At 37.4% G+C, this 21,430-nt stretch overlaps 1 protein-coding gene across 4 annotated transcripts in view; it reads right to left on the bottom strand.

The window, feature by feature from the left end:
• CDH6 (cadherin 6) overlaps positions 1–21,430 on the bottom strand; it is a 121,083-nt gene that overhangs the window by 7,484 nt on the left and 92,169 nt on the right. For all 4 annotated transcript variants that reach the window (XM_059416944.1, XM_059416941.1, XM_059416942.1 and 1 more), the window contains 8 exons: positions 19,964–20,258; positions 16,433–16,552; positions 14,260–14,427; positions 11,784–11,971; positions 9,644–9,897; positions 3,874–4,010; positions 1,220–1,341; positions 52–169 (listed from right to left, as the gene is read on the bottom strand). In XM_059416944.1, the coding sequence (XP_059272927.1) occupies positions 52–169; positions 1,220–1,341; positions 3,874–4,010; positions 9,644–9,897; positions 11,784–11,971; positions 14,260–14,427; positions 16,433–16,552; positions 19,964–20,258 (1,402 nt within the window). The remainder of the gene's footprint in view (positions 1–51; positions 170–1,219; positions 1,342–3,873; positions 4,011–9,643; positions 9,898–11,783; positions 11,972–14,259; positions 14,428–16,432; positions 16,553–19,963; positions 20,259–21,430) is intronic.

The following is a 21,430-nucleotide window of genomic DNA, read 5'->3' as shown; positions in this document are numbered from 1 at the left end:
GACAGAGAGAAAGATACCAACATACAGAGAAGATAACCTGGGTGCGTTTACCTTTGTTGTCTTGAATGGTAAAGTTTGAGCCACTGGCTGCTTCAGGAGCCAGAGAGAACGAGAATTGGTGCCCGCTGTAAGGGTCATCTTTGTCAATAGCTCGTAGAGTCTGAATCAACTAAAATCAAAACCATAAAGCTGCTTTGAAGTTCAGCTAACTCAAAAGTGTTTCTTACAATTCTGCAGTAAATTGCTTGACTGTGTGATTTCTAATTTGAATTTAAAAACAATAGCCTCTAGAAAGTTTACAATGAATCCCCTTTATGCAAGGAACTGATGGGTTGGAAATAGAGGCAGGAAAACCACTTTGTTGTGGGGCTGTCCTGGCACTATAGGATATTTCTCAGCAAGCCTGGCCTCCTCCCACTACATACCAGTAGCACTCTACTCTTGTTGACAATCAAAAATGTCCCCAAACAGCGCCACCTGTTCCCTGGGGGCAAAATCATGAGGGTTGCGGATCACTGCCCTAGAGTGATACAAAGCTATAAAAGACCACAAATCTCTATGACAACATTTCAACTAAGAAAAAATTCAGGCCCTCTTTGGACAGAGCCTGTTCAGAAATGCAATTGTGATTATAAACATAGGCCATCGACTTGCCTAAGAGCTAAAAAGAAAGTTTGTGCAAAAAACACCATCAGCTTCCTGCTTTAACATGAATTTTAACAGTGCACTTCTATTTTGACAAACTGTAACATAATTTTTATATCAGTGGCAGAAAAGACCTATCTCAGGTGGAGACAAATATGTAAAACAGAAAAACATTCACGAATTTGGATTACTTGTAGAGATGGGCAATATAAATTAGTGAAACTATGAGTTAAAGACAATTGTAAAGTGTGTTCTGCTTATTGCTCTCCAGTATATATGGTAATTAAATGTATGCTCACCAATTAAGATTTTTCCAATGAAGCTGTGACTGATCTATTTTAATGAAAATTTAAGACTGATTTGAATCAGCATCAGTCTCTGAGAGTGATGAACTTCCAGTTCTTAAAAACTGTTTGTTCTCTTACGCAAGTTAAACATTCATTCTGCTTCTTATTTATAGTATTAATTTTGTTAGTGTTTACTTCATAGATAATTCAAAACTGGCCCTCAGCTCTGTGTATTAGAAGATCTAAATTAATCCGACTGAATTAATTTGCTTTTTAATGAAACTCACCTGATCGGCTTTTGCTTTTTCGCAGACAAAGGTTTCATAGAATTCAGCAAATTCTGGGGCATTGTCATTGACATCTAGAACTTTGATATATAGAGGGACTCGGCTGCTTTGCTTTGGGTTATCTGCAACATGCCAAAAAGAAAGAAAGAGGCATTTGTGTATTGATCGCCAGTCCCCTTTAGACAACGGTCACTCACTCCTTTCTCATTCATACACAGATTGCCCAAGGCTGCTCTGAGTACCACAGGGCATCATGAGCCAACTTAGTCACCAAAAAGAACGAGATGGGTAGTTGTGGAGTTGAATACACCTGCTAGACATACCTACAAGAAAAAGCTACTTGTATGGTTAGAGTACAACTGGATAGCAAACCCCAGGGTCACACAAAATAAAGAAAAGCTATCCAGGAAGGGCAGGGTAGAGGCAGATTTTATGAGAAGCCAAAGAAGCAGGGAGATGGGGAAAATTTGTACAAAACAAAGTGTGGGGCTCGGTGGGGGTGGAATGAAGGCCACCCATGGTTATTTTGGTCTTAGTTCTTTAGTTCTCATGCTGAGTACAAGCTGGATGTAGTGCTCAGCACTTTGCCTTATTATCTTATTTAATCCTTACAAACTTCTGAGGTAAATACAGTTGTCGCCCCTTACTATAGAGATGAGGAAACCGAGGCACGGATAGGTTAGGTAATTTGTCCATCTTCACAGAGGTGGTAAGTAAGAAGTAGAGCCTAGACTTCAACTTGGGTCTATTTGACTCCAAAGCCCAGGCTGTTCATCCTGGATAACGAGAGGGCAGTGTCAATGCTGGAGGGAGGACTGGAGGTGAATGAGTATTTGGGGTAGTGTGGAAGATGGATTCCTGGTCCAAGAATCAGGCGTTGGAATCTCTGAGCTCAGCGCTCCTCATTCACTGCGCTTATATAAATCTGTTTGTTCATGTCTTAAGCATTTAGTGAGCATCTCATTTCTAATATGTGCCAGCCACTCTTTGGGGTGCTGGGACACATGGGGGCATCACAAAGAGCCTGCATCCTGGAGCTTTATTCTAATGGGGGCGGATAAACTGTAAACACATAATTAGTGCCTCAGATGGTGAGTGCTAAGGAGAAAATTGAACAGGGGAGGGGATGGGGGAGACGTGGAGGTGCTACTTTGAGTGGGATGACCGCTCGGTCTCATCTGATGAGATGCCATTTGGACAGGGACATGAATAAAGAGAAGAATTAAGCCATGTGAGTATTTCCGGCTCTCCAAATAAAGGGAACAGCAAGTGCCAAGGGCCCGGGAGGGGAGTGGGCTGTTTTTATGTAAGCTCTGGGCTTCTGTTGCATCAAAGACAGTTAAGAAATTTAGACAATAAGATTCTTAAGCTCCTTTGCATCTAAAATGTCGCTCCCATTATTTTTCCAAAGTTGGAGCTGCCGAAGATGAAGTTTTAAAAGGTCTTTATCACTAATACTTTCAAAAATATCACAGAAACATTAAACCTTAAAAAAAAAAATTTTAGGCACAAAGCTTAAAATACACATGAAATAACTACTTCAGTAAAACATACAATTTCATGAGGCTTTAAAAAATGGTCCTTTTCGGTGTGAAAAATAATTTTGTAATTTTAAAGCTGTAAGTATGCTCTGTCGTCGGTATCTGCATTAGTCCCTCCACATAAATTCTGGAGAGCAAATTCCTACCTAACAAATTTGTAATTAGGAGTTCTCAACGCCATCGCAAAGCAATGCTTCATTTTGCCCAGATTAGTTATTAAATATTCTACTCAATATTCTTCAGCCATTTCATATCTCATGAGTTAGGTTGACAAAGAATACTGCTGTAATACACCATTAGATATGGAATATTTCACACTAGATACCCAACTGAGCTAAAAATATTTGAACTTTTAAAGTCAAAAACAAAAACTAAAAAATGAGCTATAATTTGGAAGCCTATTTTTAAACATTTAAGTGTTATTTTAAAAATACTTTTTCTTTCATGTACTACACATTGTGTTTATAGTACACAATTTTTACTGTGTATAATCATTTTATTTGAAGCATTCATTTGGCACTGTTTTTCTTTGCCTTCAATTTCATGGGGACTTCCATAAAAAGCCGCTCTAAACATTTTATTGATTACTTGGTGGTTTGGATTGTTCACTTTGGTGTACAGTGGAAAAGCTAAAATTTATATCTCTTACTCCTATAATGATTTTGAAATAGAAATTATTTAGAAAGCTGGAGGATAGATATCTGAAAGATTTCTAAGTAATGCCTACATTTTTTAATATACTTGATTTCCTTCCCCTCCACTCCCAATTCCAACCATGAGCCCATGTGTTTTTCAGCTGCTTCTGTAATGTTCTGATTGATAAAGCTTTTTGGAATCAAATCCAATATGTACCAATTCGACCTCACTTGAGAGATGCATTCTCATTTTATTGTTTCTGAACTACGGCTCATCTGCAGGTGCCCCTGCATTTGTGAATGAATTAACACCTGCCTAGAAGAAGCATTACTGCAAACCATTACAGGGCTCTTTCCCTCAATATGTATCGAGTAGGATATCAGTACATGGTGATGAATTTCAGCCTTGCTTCACCAGCCCTTGCTGGGACACTCACTCCATCAATTGGGGACAGCTGCGGTGTGAAGTTTGACTTACTGATCTCTGTTGCTATCACTGTGATATTGTGCCACAGCAGCGTTTCTCGGTCAAGAAGTTTCGATGTAAAAATTGAACCATTTCCAGAATCAATGTTGAATATTCTGTCCATATCTGTGTGTCGATCAACGGAATACCTAAAAATGCAGAGTAGAATTTAGAATGATTTTCTTTTTAAAGTGAAATATAGTTGACACCCAGTAACCTTAGTTTCAGTGCCCAGCATAATGATTTGACAAGTCTATGTGTATGCTTTGCTTACCACAAGTGTAGCTACCCCCTGTCCCCGTACAATGCAAGAAAGGTTTTCTTTGTATTTGTTATTCTCACATCCTAAAACTATTCCTACAATGTCTGTTACATGAATTTATCTACTTGTAGCACATATTTGCATATCTATAACTTAATATTAAGCAAAATATTCTGGGAAATTAATCCTTTGCAATTGAGGTCCTAATGGTAAGCCATTAGACAAGTTGCATGAGTTTGAGAATCACCGGTAAAGTTTCTTTCACATGTAATTTGTATCAAGTTTGTATAGTAATTGTTACATTTTAACTCACATTTTTAGAACCTTAAAGCTTTAATGGGTACACAGGCGGTCATGTTCGGGAATAGGATGATTGTCTAGTTTGCTGTTATCCACTTCATTTTACAAATCTTTATGTAGAACGAAGCAGAAATTGGCTAGTGTGGCTGCAGTTTGTGGGGTGGGTAAAGGGAGACAGAAAATGAGGTTGGGGAGAGATTCAGAGTCTGGACTGTAGAAGGATGGGCTGGCCATGGCAAGGAGATGGGATTTGTTCTAAGAGCTGTGTGAATCTACCTGCGGATTTTAAGCAGGGAAATGTTCTGATCTAAATCACTGATTGAATTAAGGAGAATGGTTGGCTGGTGCGGTCACAAACTGACAGAAGAAAAGAACAGGATTTGGGGAAGATCCCAATTCCCATTTTGAAATATTGACGCTGAGATGCTTAAGGAAATTCTGGGAAGGGAAAGATCTGGATTGACAACTTAGATTTCTGGTTTGCTTGTCTAGGAAGAGAAGGTCCAGTGAAGGAAGAAAAATATTAAAGACAGAATCACTTAAATGGAGAAAATGGAGACCCACGCTGCCCAGAGCAGAGTAGGAGCTAGGGAACTATTCAAGGAGTACAGAGAATTCAAGGACAACCAAGAGGTATCTTAGAAATCAAAGGATTTCTAAGGATTTCTAAGAAATCCTTTGTTTTAACACTTGAGTTTTAACTCTGTTTTAACACTGAAATTGAAGGATGACTGGTAGATTTTGAGAAATATTATCTTTATCAATTTATTACTAGTTTTTGGAATAGCTATATATGGGGTAAGTATGTGTGGACTCTGTTTTATGTAGGGGACATTAAAGAGAAAATTCTGGAGACAGTTGATATGTTAAGGTCATGAGGAGGAAAAATTGCCCATTTCAGCTAGAGTCTCAAAATTTACGTCATGATGGAATATTTTAGAATGTTGGCTCAGTAGAAATACAATGAAGTAAATGACCAACTAGTCATACACATGAAGACTTATTATGAATACTCTAAGAAAAATAAGTTCTTGTTATTAGCTTGTAATAGTGTACCATGTTCAAGATTCTATTTCAATTGATTATTTTGCTTTAAAATATAACTGGTGAATTATAATATGTATTTTATTTTACTAAAACATATTTTTGTCATCTATCAAGGGTCTAAGTAAAATAGATATTTGATCATTGTAGTCTAAACCTGAAGAGAATTAAGAAGCTCAAAACCAATATCTATATCTCAAGTCAGGTTAGAATTTTAATTTTAGTTTATATAAACCTAATATTTTATTATTAAGGTTCCTTCTCCTACAGATAAAACAGCTAGTATTTTTGCCATTTATTTCATGGATCAATGTTTATTAAGAATTTAGGCAACAGCATTGAACGTGATCACCTGCCTTCATTTTTAATTTGAGAATGATAACTATTTACAGCAGATAACTAATTACCCAAAAAGGAAATCTCAATATTCATAGACTTTGTAAGAAATTTAATGATTACCTACAAATATTTTTTTCCCTCATGAAAAATGTCAAGTTTAAGATATGCTGCTTATTGCCTTTGGAAGCTGTTACAATTTAGACAGCAGTAATCTTTTCTTGTTCTTTGTCTGTTTTCTTCCTGCTATAGTTTTAAGTTTTACAAATAATCATATTTCCCATCAAGCCTTTAAATAAAGAATATGGGGTGAGGAATTTTTAGTTGAAGGTGGCTTTTGATTTTAGAGAGAAACTATTTAGGAAAAACCCAAATTGTAGAGTTTTTACCTTAATTGGGAGATTTAAAAATTAATAGGAAATTTCAAATATCTATGTTGTTTAGGAAAGATAGTTTGCACATGAAGCCTTGTCTATTTGTTGTTTTTCTTTCCAAAGTAATTTCAGTTCACATCTGCTATATTTACTGCCCAGTCACATTAACTGTAGTCTTAACAGATAAGGAACAAAGTAATCAATCTTAACATGATTATAGCAGATTATTTTGCAGGTAGCTCTTCCCCCCATCCCAGAAATTTATTATATTCTGTGATTCAATAATTTGTCTTCTAATGTATCTTCTCAAGTCAGGGAGATTTGTGGGTCAGGAAAGGAAGTATATTTGGATGTAAATTTTTCATAATATCTATTCAGAGTGACATTTTATAAGACTCTTCCATGGAAGTCAAAGGGCATCTGTGATAAAGTTACTAGAAGAAAATTATTTTATGAAATTAAATAATTTAATTAAATACTTGTATCTGCATAACAATAAATCAGTGTTTGGGGGAGAATTCTCTAGTATTAATTATGTACCTAATATATTGTCTAATGCCTAGTTGTTCAATATTTACATCTTGGATAACCAAAAACTATGTGTGGATATACTTTCCCAATATGAGAATCACTTTTGTCCTATAAAAGTACTCCCTGGAATATACACTTATATATCAATATATCTTATTTATATTTTTATATTTTTATTTGATTTATATATATATATATATATATATTTTAAGATTTTATTTGTTTATTTGACAGAGAGAGATCACAAGTAGAAGAGAGACAGGTAGAGAGGAAGAGGAAGCAGGCTTCCTGCCGAGCAGAGAGCCCAACACGGGGGCTCTATCCCAGGACCCTGAGATCATGACCCGAGCTGGAGGCAGAGGCCTTAACCCACTGAGCCCATCCCCTTATTTATATATTTTTAAAAGATTTGACTTATTTATTTGAGAGAATGAGAGAGAGTGAATGAGAGAGAGAGGGAGAGAGCATGAGAAGGGGGAGGGTCAGAGGGAGAAGCAAACTCCCCGCTGAGCAGGGACCCTGACGTGGGACAGGATCTCAGGACTCCAGGATCATGACCTGAGCCGAAGGCAGTTGCTTAGCCAACTGAGCCACCCAGGCACCCTCTTATTTATATTTTTAATCTTAAATCTTTTTCTGTATTTATATAGAATATACAGAATATATAGAATACATACATATTCTATATATAGAATATATACAGAATATATAGTATATATACAGAATATATTTATATTCTGTATTTATATTTTTAATCTTAAATCTATTTCTGTATTTGAAATCTATATGTACCAAGGAAAGGCTGGCATAAGAAACTTCAAAACTGGCTGAGAGCCAACCCAGTCTGACAAGTTAACTACTTCCTTTAATAAAACATAAAATAGTGCAGTGGGTTAAATGGTATTCATTATAAAAAATAAAATAAACAAAAAATAAAATAAAATAGACATAAAAACACAACCTAAATTCCCAGGACACATTATCAATTAAAAACATGTTGATTGATCAAATTGGTAACAAAGCTCATATTTATATAAACTTCCAGCATTACACAGTTAAATTGGTCCTGACATTGACTTGCTAAGATTTTTCCCTTACACACTTAGGACAAACTCCAACTGAGAGAATCATTGTGAAAATACTTAAGATTATTTATTGTACAAGCATAGACTGTCATTAATTTTCCTTATTAATACTATTAAATGTATGTGGAAGAACACTTGATCCAGGGAGCTTACATGTGGCTACTTTGGGCTGACCATAGTCCAGTTCAAGTAGTCTACAGGTATTCCAGTAGAATGATAAAACAGCAGTCTATTTTCCCAATGATTTAAAACTATTCCCTGAGAGTAAGCCAGGCATGTTTGTGTTTTAGATGTGGGACTTGCATCAGGTTTCATTTGAACCAAGAGCTCATAGCTGAAAAGTTAGAAAATGATTGCCTTAAAAACTCAAACTCTTTCAACTCCAATAATACTCTTCATGGGGCAGCCATTGTGATCCTTTTAATAAGTAGTTTCAGATTAGGGCATACTCCTATTCAAAGCTCTGCAGTGGCTTCCTACCTCAATCAGAATAGAATCCAGTCTTTACCAAGGCCTACAAACAGCCCTGTAGGACCTCCCACACTCTCCATTTACCGTATCTCCTTGTTGCCTCCTGCCTTACAAACCACTCCCCACATTGCTCTCTACTAGCTCCTAAGCCTCCTTGCTACTCCTTCTTCATGCCAAGTAAGCTCTGGTATTAGACCTTACCCTCATTTTTCCCCCTTCCCGGAATGTTCTTCTACCACATAACATCATGGTTCATCCCTTCATTTCAATCAAATCTCTACTCAAATGATTTCCTACCAAGGGCAAGTCTGACCACACTATATAAACCCTCTATTTCCATTTTATCTTACTGCTTACAGTGTATTTTACCTGATATACTGCATATTTGTTGTTTGCCTATTTCTGTCTGTCCCAATTAGAATGTAAGCTTGATGAGATCAGGACTTGATAGTGTTTTCTGTTGTATCTCTAAAGCCTAGAACATACCTGGCATATGGCAGGCGTCCTGATCAGAATTTATCTGTGGGTTCACTAGCAAAAGTTTCTCTAACTTGTCAGTTTGCTTACTTTTTTCTTTTTCTTTTCTTTCTTTCTTTCTTTCTTTTTTTTTTTTTTTCAGGGGATAATTGTTAGAATGATATTCTGATTTAGCAGTTTTCTCATCTGGCCAACTAAGCTATTGACTCAAAGCTGGAAGTTGTTGACTCCATTGCTCTCCTGATAAAATTCTAGAATATGAAAGCATCTGGGTTTCAAAGAGCAATGAGGCTTTCTTGCAGCAGGATTTACAGCTAAGGTATAAGGAATATATAGAGAAAATAGAACTTGCTTACACAGTATAAATTAGGATTCAGCTCTATTAATTTCCCCAGATTTTGCACACATATATCGTGAAATGGTTCCTATTTTTATCCACGTCTGAAAAAGAAAAAATTATGCATCCAAATGGAGCATAATTCTACCTCTAAGTGTTACATGATAGGTCCTTGTATGCTTGAGGAACAGACTCATCCTGGTGTCTTGTTTATTAAAAGTCACAGAACTCTCTCCCTGCTACCCTTTGACAAATCTAAGGCCTTAAAGAAAAATTCCAGGCCATTCTGTTGTATTTCCTTGTACCATTTCCATGTTAAGTAGTCAACTCCTATAGATCATTTTGGAAACCCCCCCCCCCCAAATTTTGTGTTTTTTAAATTTATACTGCTGCTAAAATAATGTTTATTCTGAGCAAGGAGAGTAAAGATGCTGTTTAGAGTTGTTTTTCAGGAAGACACAAGTGTCTCATTGAAAAAAAGGATTAATTTTCTAACTTTCAGGTGATACTTGCATAGCATTCGACTAAAGCTTCTGAAAGAGATGGGTCGCAGAAGAATGCTTACTTGACTGGATTCCTGGCAGCATCTGGATCTTGGGCTGTGACTGAGCCTATTGTCGTGTTTATCTGAGCATCTTCTCTTATCTGCAGGATGTAGGCCAGTTTGCTGAAGACCGGGGGCTCATCCACATCTTCCACCATAATTCTGACAGTAGCTGCATCTTTGAACGGGCCCAGGTAGAGAAAGCGGGGTTCCACGTGAGGATTGGAGGCTTCCACCTTGAGGGTGTACACTTTCTTCTTTTCAAAGTCCAAGAGCTTGGGGAAGGTAGGGGGAGGAGACATATTGGAAGCAACCAAGACACACAGAAAGACATGAGCCATTTTTTGTGCAAATCTTGGGTGAACAAATATGACCACATTGCTTAGGGACATCACCATGCAGTGTGAAATTGGACAAAGGCACGGGAGTTCAGATACCAAGCCCTCCTGATGAAGAGCGTGGGCTGAAACCATGCCCGCTGTGGCCTTGCAAGTGGGTGCATGGGGGCAAGTTATAATGGACGGGAAGGGAACCTGGAAGCAGGAGTCTTGTAAGACCTCCTTTAAAAAAACAAAATTCTTGTATTTGACTAGAGGGACCCATGTCAGGGGCAAGTTGGCAAATACGTGGTAGATTTTTCTGTTTCAGATATCGTCACATCTGGCTGTACTTGAAGACTTACTGAGTGTTTTAAAATTTGCCAGTATCTGGATCCCCACCCTGGACCATGAAACCAAAATATCTGTGGTGGGGGCGGGAATCTGTACTTTGAAATACCGCCTGCAGTGAGGCTGATGTGCAGCCAGAATTGAGAACCACATGTTTACATCATGACACCCTTGACCTCATTCAGATAAAATAGATTTAATTTTTTTTTTTTTTTGCATTGCATGAGTTGATAAAATATTCCAAGTGATATCCTGATAAGGGCATTGGGCTAATTACTTGTGAACGAAAGTAATGATCATTGCTGTCAGAGGTCTTTAGGAAAAGTATCTCTACTTCTGGAGACAAAGTGAACCCAAATGCTTATTGCTGACTTTTAGTTTTAGATGATGATATGACAAGGCTCACTAGAAACACAATTAATCAAGACATTAGTGAATGTGATTTAGTCGGCTAGGCAAAATTTCAGTTTGAATCTGATAAGGCACTAAGAAAATTAAAAAGGTTAATGCACACTAATGGGCTTCCTAATTATATTACAGTATAAAACATTGGTCTGAGTGTCGCTTAAACATGTTTTATTGTGTTTTCAGGTATTAAGACATGTAATCCAAAGCTTAAGAGGAAAGAATTTTCTCGTTATTTACATACACCTATGCTTATCTTCACCAGTGAATATAACAGTGTGCTAAAGGAGAGAGAAAATATTACATCATCCATGAGGGTAGTGCCATCATTAAAAAAAGGAACCAAAATTAATGTATTTTTAGCTTTGGCACATGGTTTATTGGTTTTAAATTTTTCCACACTTGTGTGTACTGCTCTGTGGAGCGAGACAATATTGTGGGGGGGGGGGAGATAAATAGTGAGTGAGTACATAGGACAAAAATTGGAATTCAGAAGTATAAAAAACTTTTTATCATGTTCCAAAAAGTAGCTAGAGCTCATAGGAAATTTGTGTTAATTTATTTTTGTGGTCTTCTTATATCCTCTCTCTGATTCAGGCCATCTTTACCACTGCTTGTGTTACTCTCTTCCTTCAAAGCATGATCAGAATTTATATCTATACACGTGTTTGTTTGTTTATTTGCTTCCTTCTCTCTTTTCTGCCTTCGATTGGCCGTTCTGCGAAAGCAGAGACCATTCTGTTGAATGTACCATTGCACCTCCTGCATCTAGAACAGTGTCCGGTACTGTTTGTTTATTATTCATGGACAGTATTTATTTTATATACTTTAATGTGTATAATTTATTTGTGTCATTTATTTACTTATTAGGTTCTTAATAAAAATTAATTAAAAGTATGAGATTAATGAATGCTTCAGATTATCGGGGAATTCTAAAAGCCAACCATTAGACATGGTGTTTTAAAAAAAAATAATTAGTAAAATAAGAATCTAGAGGAACATTCAGGTAAGATGTGATTACCCCAGTTACTCGGGGGCTGGAGAAAAATGAATGTCTCGTTTGCATTGTAGTTAACAAACGGCATTACCTTTTTGACAGTAATAACCCCTTCCTGGGTTTCCTGGTCAGTGACGACATCAAACATGTCCAGCCCCTCTCCCTCTGTAATGCTGTACTCAATTTCAGCATTTTCTCCCATGTCAGCGTCGCTGGCTTTGATCCTGCCAATTGGTGTACCCGGTGGAGAAGATTCAGGGGTTTTAAACTGGTATGTACCTATTAATCACCAGACAGATATAAGTCAAGCACAGATGAAGGATACTCTATCATAATAAACACAAAACCCATTTTCTAACAGTTCTTTCAGACATTACTACGGATGCAGGCGGATCTGTACTTTCCTTGCGATAATTAATGGAGCTCTATCCTTACATCCTTACTTTCATGATTGTTAAGAATATTTCTTCTGTCATGACCTGTCTCTTTGCAAATGAAGAACACTTTTCTTGTCCTGTAAATGGCACTCCAGGTTCATGGGTGTGATGGCAAGGAAGACTAAGAGGCTTGGTGGGGGGGGGGGGCTGCTGTACAAGGTTTCGAAGCCCCCGTTAACTAATCTTAGCAGAAAGAATGGGAAAGAATTTAACCTGACCTGTGACTTTAAGCTAATTATGGGGTAGTTCTTAAAAGGGTTCTTTGTGTCACTGCTAGTAACAACTGGAGGTGGAAACAAATGACAGCGATCTAGAGGATGTATCCAAGCAGACACTCTGTCACTCACACAGGGAGCTGGTCTGGCTGCAGTTAGATCCCTAACACACAGACACATTGAGAGAGAAAGCTCTTAACTGTTTCTGTGACTACTCCTTTCTTTTAAATTCCATAACAGTGTTTTTTCTATGCCTAGGTTTCCCCCATTCTTCTGTCTGTATTGCTGATTTAAAACCTGTATTTCAGGGGCGCCTGGGTGACTCAGTGGGTTAAAGCCTCTGCCTTTGGCTCAGGTCATGATCCCAGAGTCCTGGGATGGAGCCCCGCATCGGGCTCCCTGCAGGGAGCCTGCTTCTCCCTCTGCCTGCCTCTCTGCCTATTTGTGATCTCTATCTGTCAAATTAATAAATAAAATCTTTAAAACCTGTATTTCAGAGATGTACACTTTCCTTATGTCCTCATGTTGCAAAATTAGTTTAGGGGGTTTAGGGGGACTGCATGTGAATTTCAGTTTAGATCTGCCAGAGCAGCATGTACTCAGGGTCAAAAAAAAAAAAAAAAAAAAAAAAGGCACAAAACTTATTTTACTCTCACCCGTTACATTTTGCCAACCATCCGTGCAAATTATTTTGGAGAGGACATAGACTATGACATCACTAGAATTGAGTCAGGCAATAATATTCATCCATTCAGTAAGTGTTGGGCTCATCCTTGGCAAAATGATAACACAAGCCAACGTTTTCCTCTAGAGTTACTCTCCCCTCCTGAGCTTTGGTACATTATGCAATAATGATCACAGGCTAGCCAAGGAGAGAGCAAAGTGAGGTAAGGTCCCAGTGGCATTCCAGGTGCTCCTTTTGTTTTCCTTCCCCGGGGCATTCCTTTATTGAAAAGGAGGTTTTTGGGCAAAGTACTGCTGATTCTGATCTTGTCATGTCAGGCCTCTGTGAGGGAAAATTTTAGGGTCCATAAAACCTTTCTTCTACCCATTAAATCAGAGATTTGTTTGATACTCTGTTTTGATTGAATACTTGAAAAAACTAAAGAAAATGTAACGATTTCCTGTTGACCCATGTGTATCTCCATTATAAAAGAAGCCCCTATTAGCTGACCAACTTTAAAGAAATGCCATGATTGGGTTAGTGGGCTTTCTTTTTAATGGTGGGCACCTATTTTCTCACGGAAGACAGGATTCAAGTAGTTTACTTAGATCGTGTAAAGAAATGAATTTTGTTCCTGGAAGAAAAATTATATTAAAGCCAGTACCCACTGAGGTGTTTTATATGAAGGGCTCTAGGGTACTGCCTGATATAAAGTGGGCATTTAAGAATGTTGTTTTTCTTTCTTTTTTTTTTTTTTTTCTAATCTAGCCACGAGAGTTAATGACTTTAGAGATGACTTTTCGTATCTCAATTAACCATAATATAGAAAACTATTTATGATTACAAAAGGATTAAGTACATAGTTATTTCCCCAGTTGTATTTTTAGAAACAGTAAAATGATAAATCCTCCCCTTACAAAGCTTTGTGAGGATTTAAAAGAGATTATATGACTGATTAAATTCACAAAACATAAAGTCAATTTTTTTTAAACAAATAGAAGCATGCTTATGTACATATGTTCTGCACAAGTAAATTTATGTTTGTGGCAGGATTTTAATAAGGAAAACTATAACAATGAGATTAGCTTTCCAACCAATAACCATATCAGAAATTGCTTAGCTAATAAATGTATGGTTCTTCCTGAGATCACTAATATTGATAATTAATAATAATGGAAATAAATATCATTCTTAAAGTTAGAGTTTTACAAAAAGTACACTGAAGAAATTCCTTCAATGAAATGTTCCTACTCTGGGGAAACCGGGGAGGATTGTCGTTGACGTCAGTCAGCGTGATGTTCACTGTGGTGGTCCCAGATAATCCCCCCATTTGGCCACCCATATCCTTGGCTTGAATCACCACTTGGTACTGCTCCCTGTTTTCTCGATCCATGTTGAGTAAAGCTGTCTTGATGATACCTATGGGTGTGAAATTCAGAAGTGGAAAGGGATGTATTAAAAATACTTTATCAAGTCACTTACTTATACAAACATGCATAGTTATCTACAATATATAATACACTATATAGATGCCATGGGTGACATAAAGATGATCGTAGATAGCCCTTACGCTGAAGGCAATTACAACCACATAAGGGAGACAGATCCATTTAAAAAAACCAAACACCTATCACACGTGGTGAGTAAGTACAAGTCAGTTCTGCAGTAGCAGAGATTGTAGGCGGTATAAATATCATGTGGTATAAGATAACACAGCAAAATGTAACTTGGCATGTGTTACAGTGCTTCCTACTAAGCTGCTTGATAAAAGACATGTAAGTGTACTATGAGGAAATTGTTAAGCCATTTCCTTGAACGGACTCTTGAGTTTCATTTTACTGCATCAGCTAATGGCTCATCAAATATACCTACCATAATGAACATTCGGAGGATTTTCTAAACCACGAAACTATGGTCTTAAGAAAACACAGCATCAGTTCTCCCGTAATTACCACCCGTATGATCCTAGAGAATAGAAGTTTTCCTAAAGCTGATGTGAGCACGAGTTCAACTGGTCCCAGCAGAAACCAACATTCTCATGTTAGGTCACATTTATCTCTATTGTCAAGTAGTTATAAAATAAGTAGTTGAAAGAACTAAAAGTTTGCCTAATCTCTATGTAGGCTTTATGCTTAAATTAACAACATTCTTTCAAAAATCTTTATAGGCTTTAAAGGCTTTGAAGGCTTTAAAGGCTTTATAACCTTCTCTGGTAGCACATTCCAGTGCTTAACAACTAATGAAGCTGAAAATATCTTTTTTTTTTTTTTTTTAAATTTTTAACACCAATACCTCAGACAACGGGTCAGTTTTATTCCTATAGTCCTGGCTTCCGTGGAAGTGCAGCTGCAACCTGTTCTCCAATCACAGTACTCCTCCATTTACATACAGGAGATACGCTTAGCCTTTTGTCCTTTATGTTGGATATTTCTAATTTTTCATCCTTATTGTTTTTCAACTCAATGTTTTCTTTCTCCTCGGGATTCTTTCCAAGTTCATCACACCTCTTAACACATTGATTTCTAACTGGATGTAGTAATCTAGAAATGTTTTGTTTTCTGCTAACAATAATGAATGTTTGAAAAATGTGTGAAAGGAACTCAACTCCTAGTATGATAGCAAAAATATGTGTAGAATTTACTGTACAGCACAGGCAGTATTTCCTAAGAAACAATTCATCATAAGATAATATGCTACTCTTGGAGAAAATGCAGAAAAATGAGATGTTAAAAAAAGGATTCCATTAAGGAATCCACTTTATTAGGATGGTATCATTTAGGATACACTAGACAATGTTATAGCAAACAATGCAAAACCTTACTGGCTTGACATGCTAACGTTAATGTTTTGTTCATTCTCTGAGTAGGCCAGCAAGAAGTTCTGCTGAGGATAACAGACATCCAGGCTGGAGACCAGTGTCAACAATGGTTTCCATCTGTGATCTCTGTGGCAGGAGGATAGGAATGTAGATTGTGCACCAGATCTAAAAGTTCTGCTTGGAAGTGACTAGCATCACTGCCACATTTATTGGCCTGAACAAATCTCCTGGCTACAACTAGTTTCAGAGCAAGAGAAGGAGATACCAAATAACTAGAAAAAGAATTGGAATTTTTATAAATAGCCCCAATGGCTATCAGAAGGGATTGGTCTTTAACTTCTCCCCAAACTGGAAGAAAAAAAATAACATTGTAGAAGTTTTTCTGAATCTACCATATTATAAACATAATGGATGAAACATCCATTGTCAGATTTCTTGATTGAAGTGATGTGGATATCGTGTTTACAAGTATATTGCTGGTATTTGGCAGGTGAATCTAAGAAAATTCAATGACACTGATTGTTTTTATTAAAAAATATGCCAGCTCAGCTGAACATGTCAGTTAAAATTACAGATTTAAAAAGAAGATCAAAAAGGAATTCTAACCTGTTTCTGATTCAACTGAAAAATAGGGCTGCCCCTGTAGGATACTATATACCACTTTAGCACTGTTCCCATAAGTTGGATCATCAGCATCAGTTGCAGTGACTTGGACAACAAATGTGCCTGTAACGACAGAAACATGAATTGAAAATAAATTAAGGGTCCATGTGGATCCTTGATCCACACATAGAAAGAGAAAGCATGATCTTACTTTTGTCCAAAACTATCCTGGCAAAGAATGGAGAACTTCAGGACAGTGCTAGGTTAAATAGTCTTGGATTTCTCACTCTGAAGGAGTGTGATGATCAACATTTCTGAATGTTGTAAGGGTTAGGTTAGAGGGAAGCAGGGGGATGGTCATGACCTTGGGTGGAACCAATTCCAATCAATCTCCAAAGGACGAGATTAGATTCTTGGTAGGGTCATCTTCGGAAGTTATCCAGACCTAAGTCAGTCAGCATCTTGCATTACTTTTTCCATAGGGATTAGTTTCGGAGTTCTCCAATCAGGAAGCCTCTTGTGATTTTGTGAATTCTGTGAATTCTTGTGAATTCTGTGCCATGGGTGCTCTTTCTCCTGGATTGAAATGTGCCTGTCAATGCAGCAGCTATTTTGTGACCTCAGAGATGTCAGCCTGAGGACAAAGCTGAACAGGACAGAAAATTTCAGAGAAATAATTGAACCCAAATCAAACCACGTCCAAAAGCCTACTTTTTTTTTTTTTTTTTTTTTTAAGATTTTTACTTATTTATTTGACAGACAGAGATCACAAGTAGGCAGAGAGGCAGGCACAGAGAGGCACAGAGAGAGAAGCAGGTTCCCTGCTGAGCAGAGAGCCCGATGTGGGGCTCAATCCCAGGACCCTGGGATCATGACCTGAGCTGAAGGCAGAGGCTTAACCCACTGAGCCACCCAGGCACCCCAGCCTACTTTACTGTTGACTTAAGTATGACTTAAACTGCTTATCTGTTTAAACTAGTTTGAGTTGGGTTTTCTGTTAATTACAAATTAAAGCACCCTAAATTATAAAACTATCTGATAATTCAAGAAGCTGAAAGACCTTGAACCTTTAAAGAGGTAGGGTTGGATTCTCTAATTAAAACCCCAGAGCATTCACAACTGGAACCTATATTTTAAAAAAAAAAGGATTGTAATTAAATGCACAAAGAAGGCTATGATATTTTAGATCAGCATTCTTGTTTTAAGGACCACAGTCACCTAATAACCTTCAAAATATTCCTAACCCACATGAAATTCCACACAGATTTTTATGTGTATGATTACATGTCTATTTCATTGATGATCCATAGATTTTTATCTGATTCTCAAAGGGATCTGTGACTTCCAAAAAGGGAAAGGCCTTCTGATGAAGATCATCTCATGGGTGACTTTTGAAATTCATATCAGATAAAACGTAAGCATACTGTTAGAGCACGTCAGCCCATGGAAAGGACAGGGAAGTTAAATGCAGGGAGTATTAGAAGCTTTCCATTGCTTTTGTAATATCTAACCAATCCCGTTTGTTGAATGAATATATTGGACTGTGTTAGGGTCGGATGCCCTGGATGTAGCATGTTAATGAGACAGAGCGCCCATCCTTATAACGTGGGAAGGAAGGTGGGGAGAATGAGAACATTATATGATTTTAGAGCAAGAGCTAATAGTAAAAGTCAACAAACACCCACATTCTTATTTGACATCAAAAATTCAAATGTGTTTAGAATATGATTATCTGGATGTTTTGAGCACCTGTTTATTGCCAGATATTATACCAGGGGCTCTGCACTTTTTTTTATCATTTCATCCACATGATAATCCTTAGGACTTGACTTTTATTATTTTTGTAGATATGCAACCAAAGGATCAGACATTAAGTTCCTGCTTATTAGTAGCTTTTCAAACTTAGGTCTGCTTGACACCAAAGCCCATTTATACCATCCTGCTGTCCCACAATCATGATGTAATTTCTTTAAGATGCCTTAAAAAAAATTTATTTATTTATTTGACAGAGAGAGAGAGAGAGAGATCACAAGTAGGCAGAGAGGCAGGCAGAGAGGAAGGGGGAAACAGACCCCTTGCCGAGCAGAGAGCCCGATGCGAGGCTTGATCCTAGGACTCTGAGATCATGACCTGAGCCAAAGGCAGAGGCTTAACCCTCTGAGCCACCCAGGCACCTCAAGATACCTTTTTATATCATCACAATGATGTGTTGATTCATGATAATGGTTAATATGAACATAACTGTGCCTGTGTACAAATGAGAAAGTCTTCCCTTCTTCAAGACATGTTACTTCTAGCTATCCCCAAATATTTGTAATACATATTAATTCTATCATGGCTTTGAAAGTGAATAGCACCTCCTATAGTTGTGCAGTGACACCTTGCATGTCAAGTTTTGTTTTCTGGAAACTTTTCCTGGCTGGTGCAACTGTGTGAGAGGTGCTTCATTAATTCTTCCTGCCTTTTAGTATGTGGAAGAAAGAAATTTTTTTCCTAACAAATCTTCCTTTTAAAATTCTAATCCCTCTCTCTTGCTTTGCTGATGGTTTGTGGTTTTTCTAACAAAACTGAGTGGCTTTAAGTAATGAGATGAGCGACTTCTTGATGAGAAAGATTTAGAGGGTTTACAATCATTTCCATGGATTAGGTTTTTCCAAGTCTTGGAACTGTGACCTAAAACGTTTCTGATATCTGACTCACAGGATTATAGAAAAGTTATTATTATGTAATTTAGCCCTTCTGAAGTTGACACTGAATAAAAATAAAAATAACCCTTTACACAAGTAGCTTAAAAGTTGTCACTGGATCCCATGAAGTATTTTAATGTAGCTAAGTGTGATGTCCGTATGACCTTTTAAAATTTAAATTCTGTTAACCTTCTCCCAATTTAAGCAAATTAAAGCCATACTTGTTAACTTTAAAATTTCTAGTAGAATTGTGCACAAAATATTAATTCATCATATTAATGTCATGAATAATGACATTAATTTCCATCACTTAGTAAAAGATATAACCCCTAGACATCATCATCTGCACATTGCTTTAAAGATTTTTTTTTTTTTTTTAATTTTCTTTGGGTCTCTTTCCCAAATACATAGTTAATTAAAGCAAATGTCATTACTCTTCAGTCTGGATGTAAATTCAGGCTTTTGTTTTACAATGGGAAGATCCTCACTTCAGGCCTAGTACCAATATATGCTAAGAGAGGTGGAGAGGGCTGCTTCTCTCAGCCAGGGCAGGAAGTGGTTGAGCTGATGTCTCTTTCTTCCTCCTGTTCTTGCCTGCCATTTTTCATCCCTTCATCATTATAGGAAATACTGTTTTCTTAAAGACAATGATAAAATGGGGCTAGAGTAATATTAGGAAATGCAGGTGCACTTAGAAAAAGGTCATGAAGGAAGTTTTTGAAATAGGATAGCTTAAGAATTTAGCATCTAAATTCACTCAACTTAGTAAATTTCACTCTTAGGATCCTTTACGCAGTTGATGTACTAGAGGAGAAACATTGTATGATTGAAATCGGATCTCACTCACCAACATCAGACATTTCGGGAACAGTGGCCGTGTAAACATCCTTGGTAAATATTGGTTCATTGTCGTTGATGTCATGGATCTTGATGATGAATTCGGATTCAGGCTCCACTGGCCTCCCTGTCCTTCTGTTTATAGCTTGAGCTCGAAGGATGTAAACAGGTTTTTCTTCCCTGTCCAGCCTCTTGGTGGCCTGTATATCCCCTGTGTTTTCATTGATAATGAAGAGATCTCCTGCTCCATCTCCTGAAAGGATATATTTAAGTGATCCATCTCCTCTATCCTGGTCTGAATGTAACTAGTGTAGAAAAAAAAAATTAAAGAAAGTAAAAGTCAAGCATGTGATTCTAAACTGTTTGTCATTATGATGCTTGCTTGCTACGTCAACTTTCATTCAATCCTTTCTGAGGGATGCGGGTTTGGGTTTTGTTTTGTTTTGTTTTTCTCAATTAAATTCTCAATAGTAATGCCATTCATTAATGAATGTTTCCTTCCAATCACGGGAATTTCCAAAACTGGGACAGATCTTATAGAAAATTTGTAATCCTTGTTTTAGAAAAGGGAATTCTAAAAGCCAGAGTAATAGCAAGATGCCCAAGGACACATTAAGTTGGCTGGAATAGTTTCACTATTTTCCTGGCAGCATTCAGATTTTACAAATCCACTCTCCTCCTCTCTTTCATGTGTCTGGACATACAAGAGAAGTGGTATGCTATTGAGAAAAGGGGTTTGGTTATTGAAACAGAGACCTGAGTACATTCTACCTCTGTATTTTCCTATCTTGGTAAATTTAGGGAACCACCCAGTCTTCTTGAATCTTTTTTTTTTTTTTTTAAAGATTTTATTTGTTTATTTGACAGAAAAAGACACAGCTAGAGAGAGAGCACACGCAGGGGGAGTGGGAGAGGGAGAAACAGGCTGCCCACTGAGCAGAGAGCCCAATGTGGGGCTCAATCCCAGGTCCCTGGGATCATGACCTGAGCCAAAGGCAGATGCTTAATGACTGAACCACTCAGGCGTCCCTCCTTGCGTCTTATGTGATGGCGTTTATAATCACTTTTCTGTGAAGATATAATATTTATTTAATTACTTATGAAATTCAACTCAAAGCATTTGAGATATATTGTATTGTTAGGAAGAGTGCCTTGAAAAAAATCCCTTGGCTAGGCAATTTACAAGGTCACTGAGAACAAGAATATTTACTACTCAGAATTTCATTGAATATAGTTGACGATCTTCTAAAAACTGGAGCCAGACTGAGGTGGAATGGTCTCCATTATGAGGCAGTGTGTTCCCTGACGATCATCAAGCAGAGGCTCTGGTAAAACTGTCAGTGAAATGCATCTGGGTTAAAGGTGGAATTAAGGAAATGTTAATATACCATTGAAACGAAGATAATGACTCTAACTTTGATGAAGTGCCCAGGTTGCCTCTCTCAGAGATGGTTTCTAGAGCACTGAGTTCCTGCAG

The sequence above is a fragment of the Mustela nigripes genome, chromosome 12, assembly GCF_022355385.1.
Source record: "Mustela nigripes isolate SB6536 chromosome 12, MUSNIG.SB6536, whole genome shotgun sequence".
NCBI classification, from domain to species: domain Eukaryota; kingdom Metazoa; phylum Chordata; class Mammalia; order Carnivora; family Mustelidae; genus Mustela; species Mustela nigripes.
The sequence above is the reverse complement of the archived record's forward strand: the minus strand, read 5'-3'. Positions and strand labels throughout refer to the sequence as shown.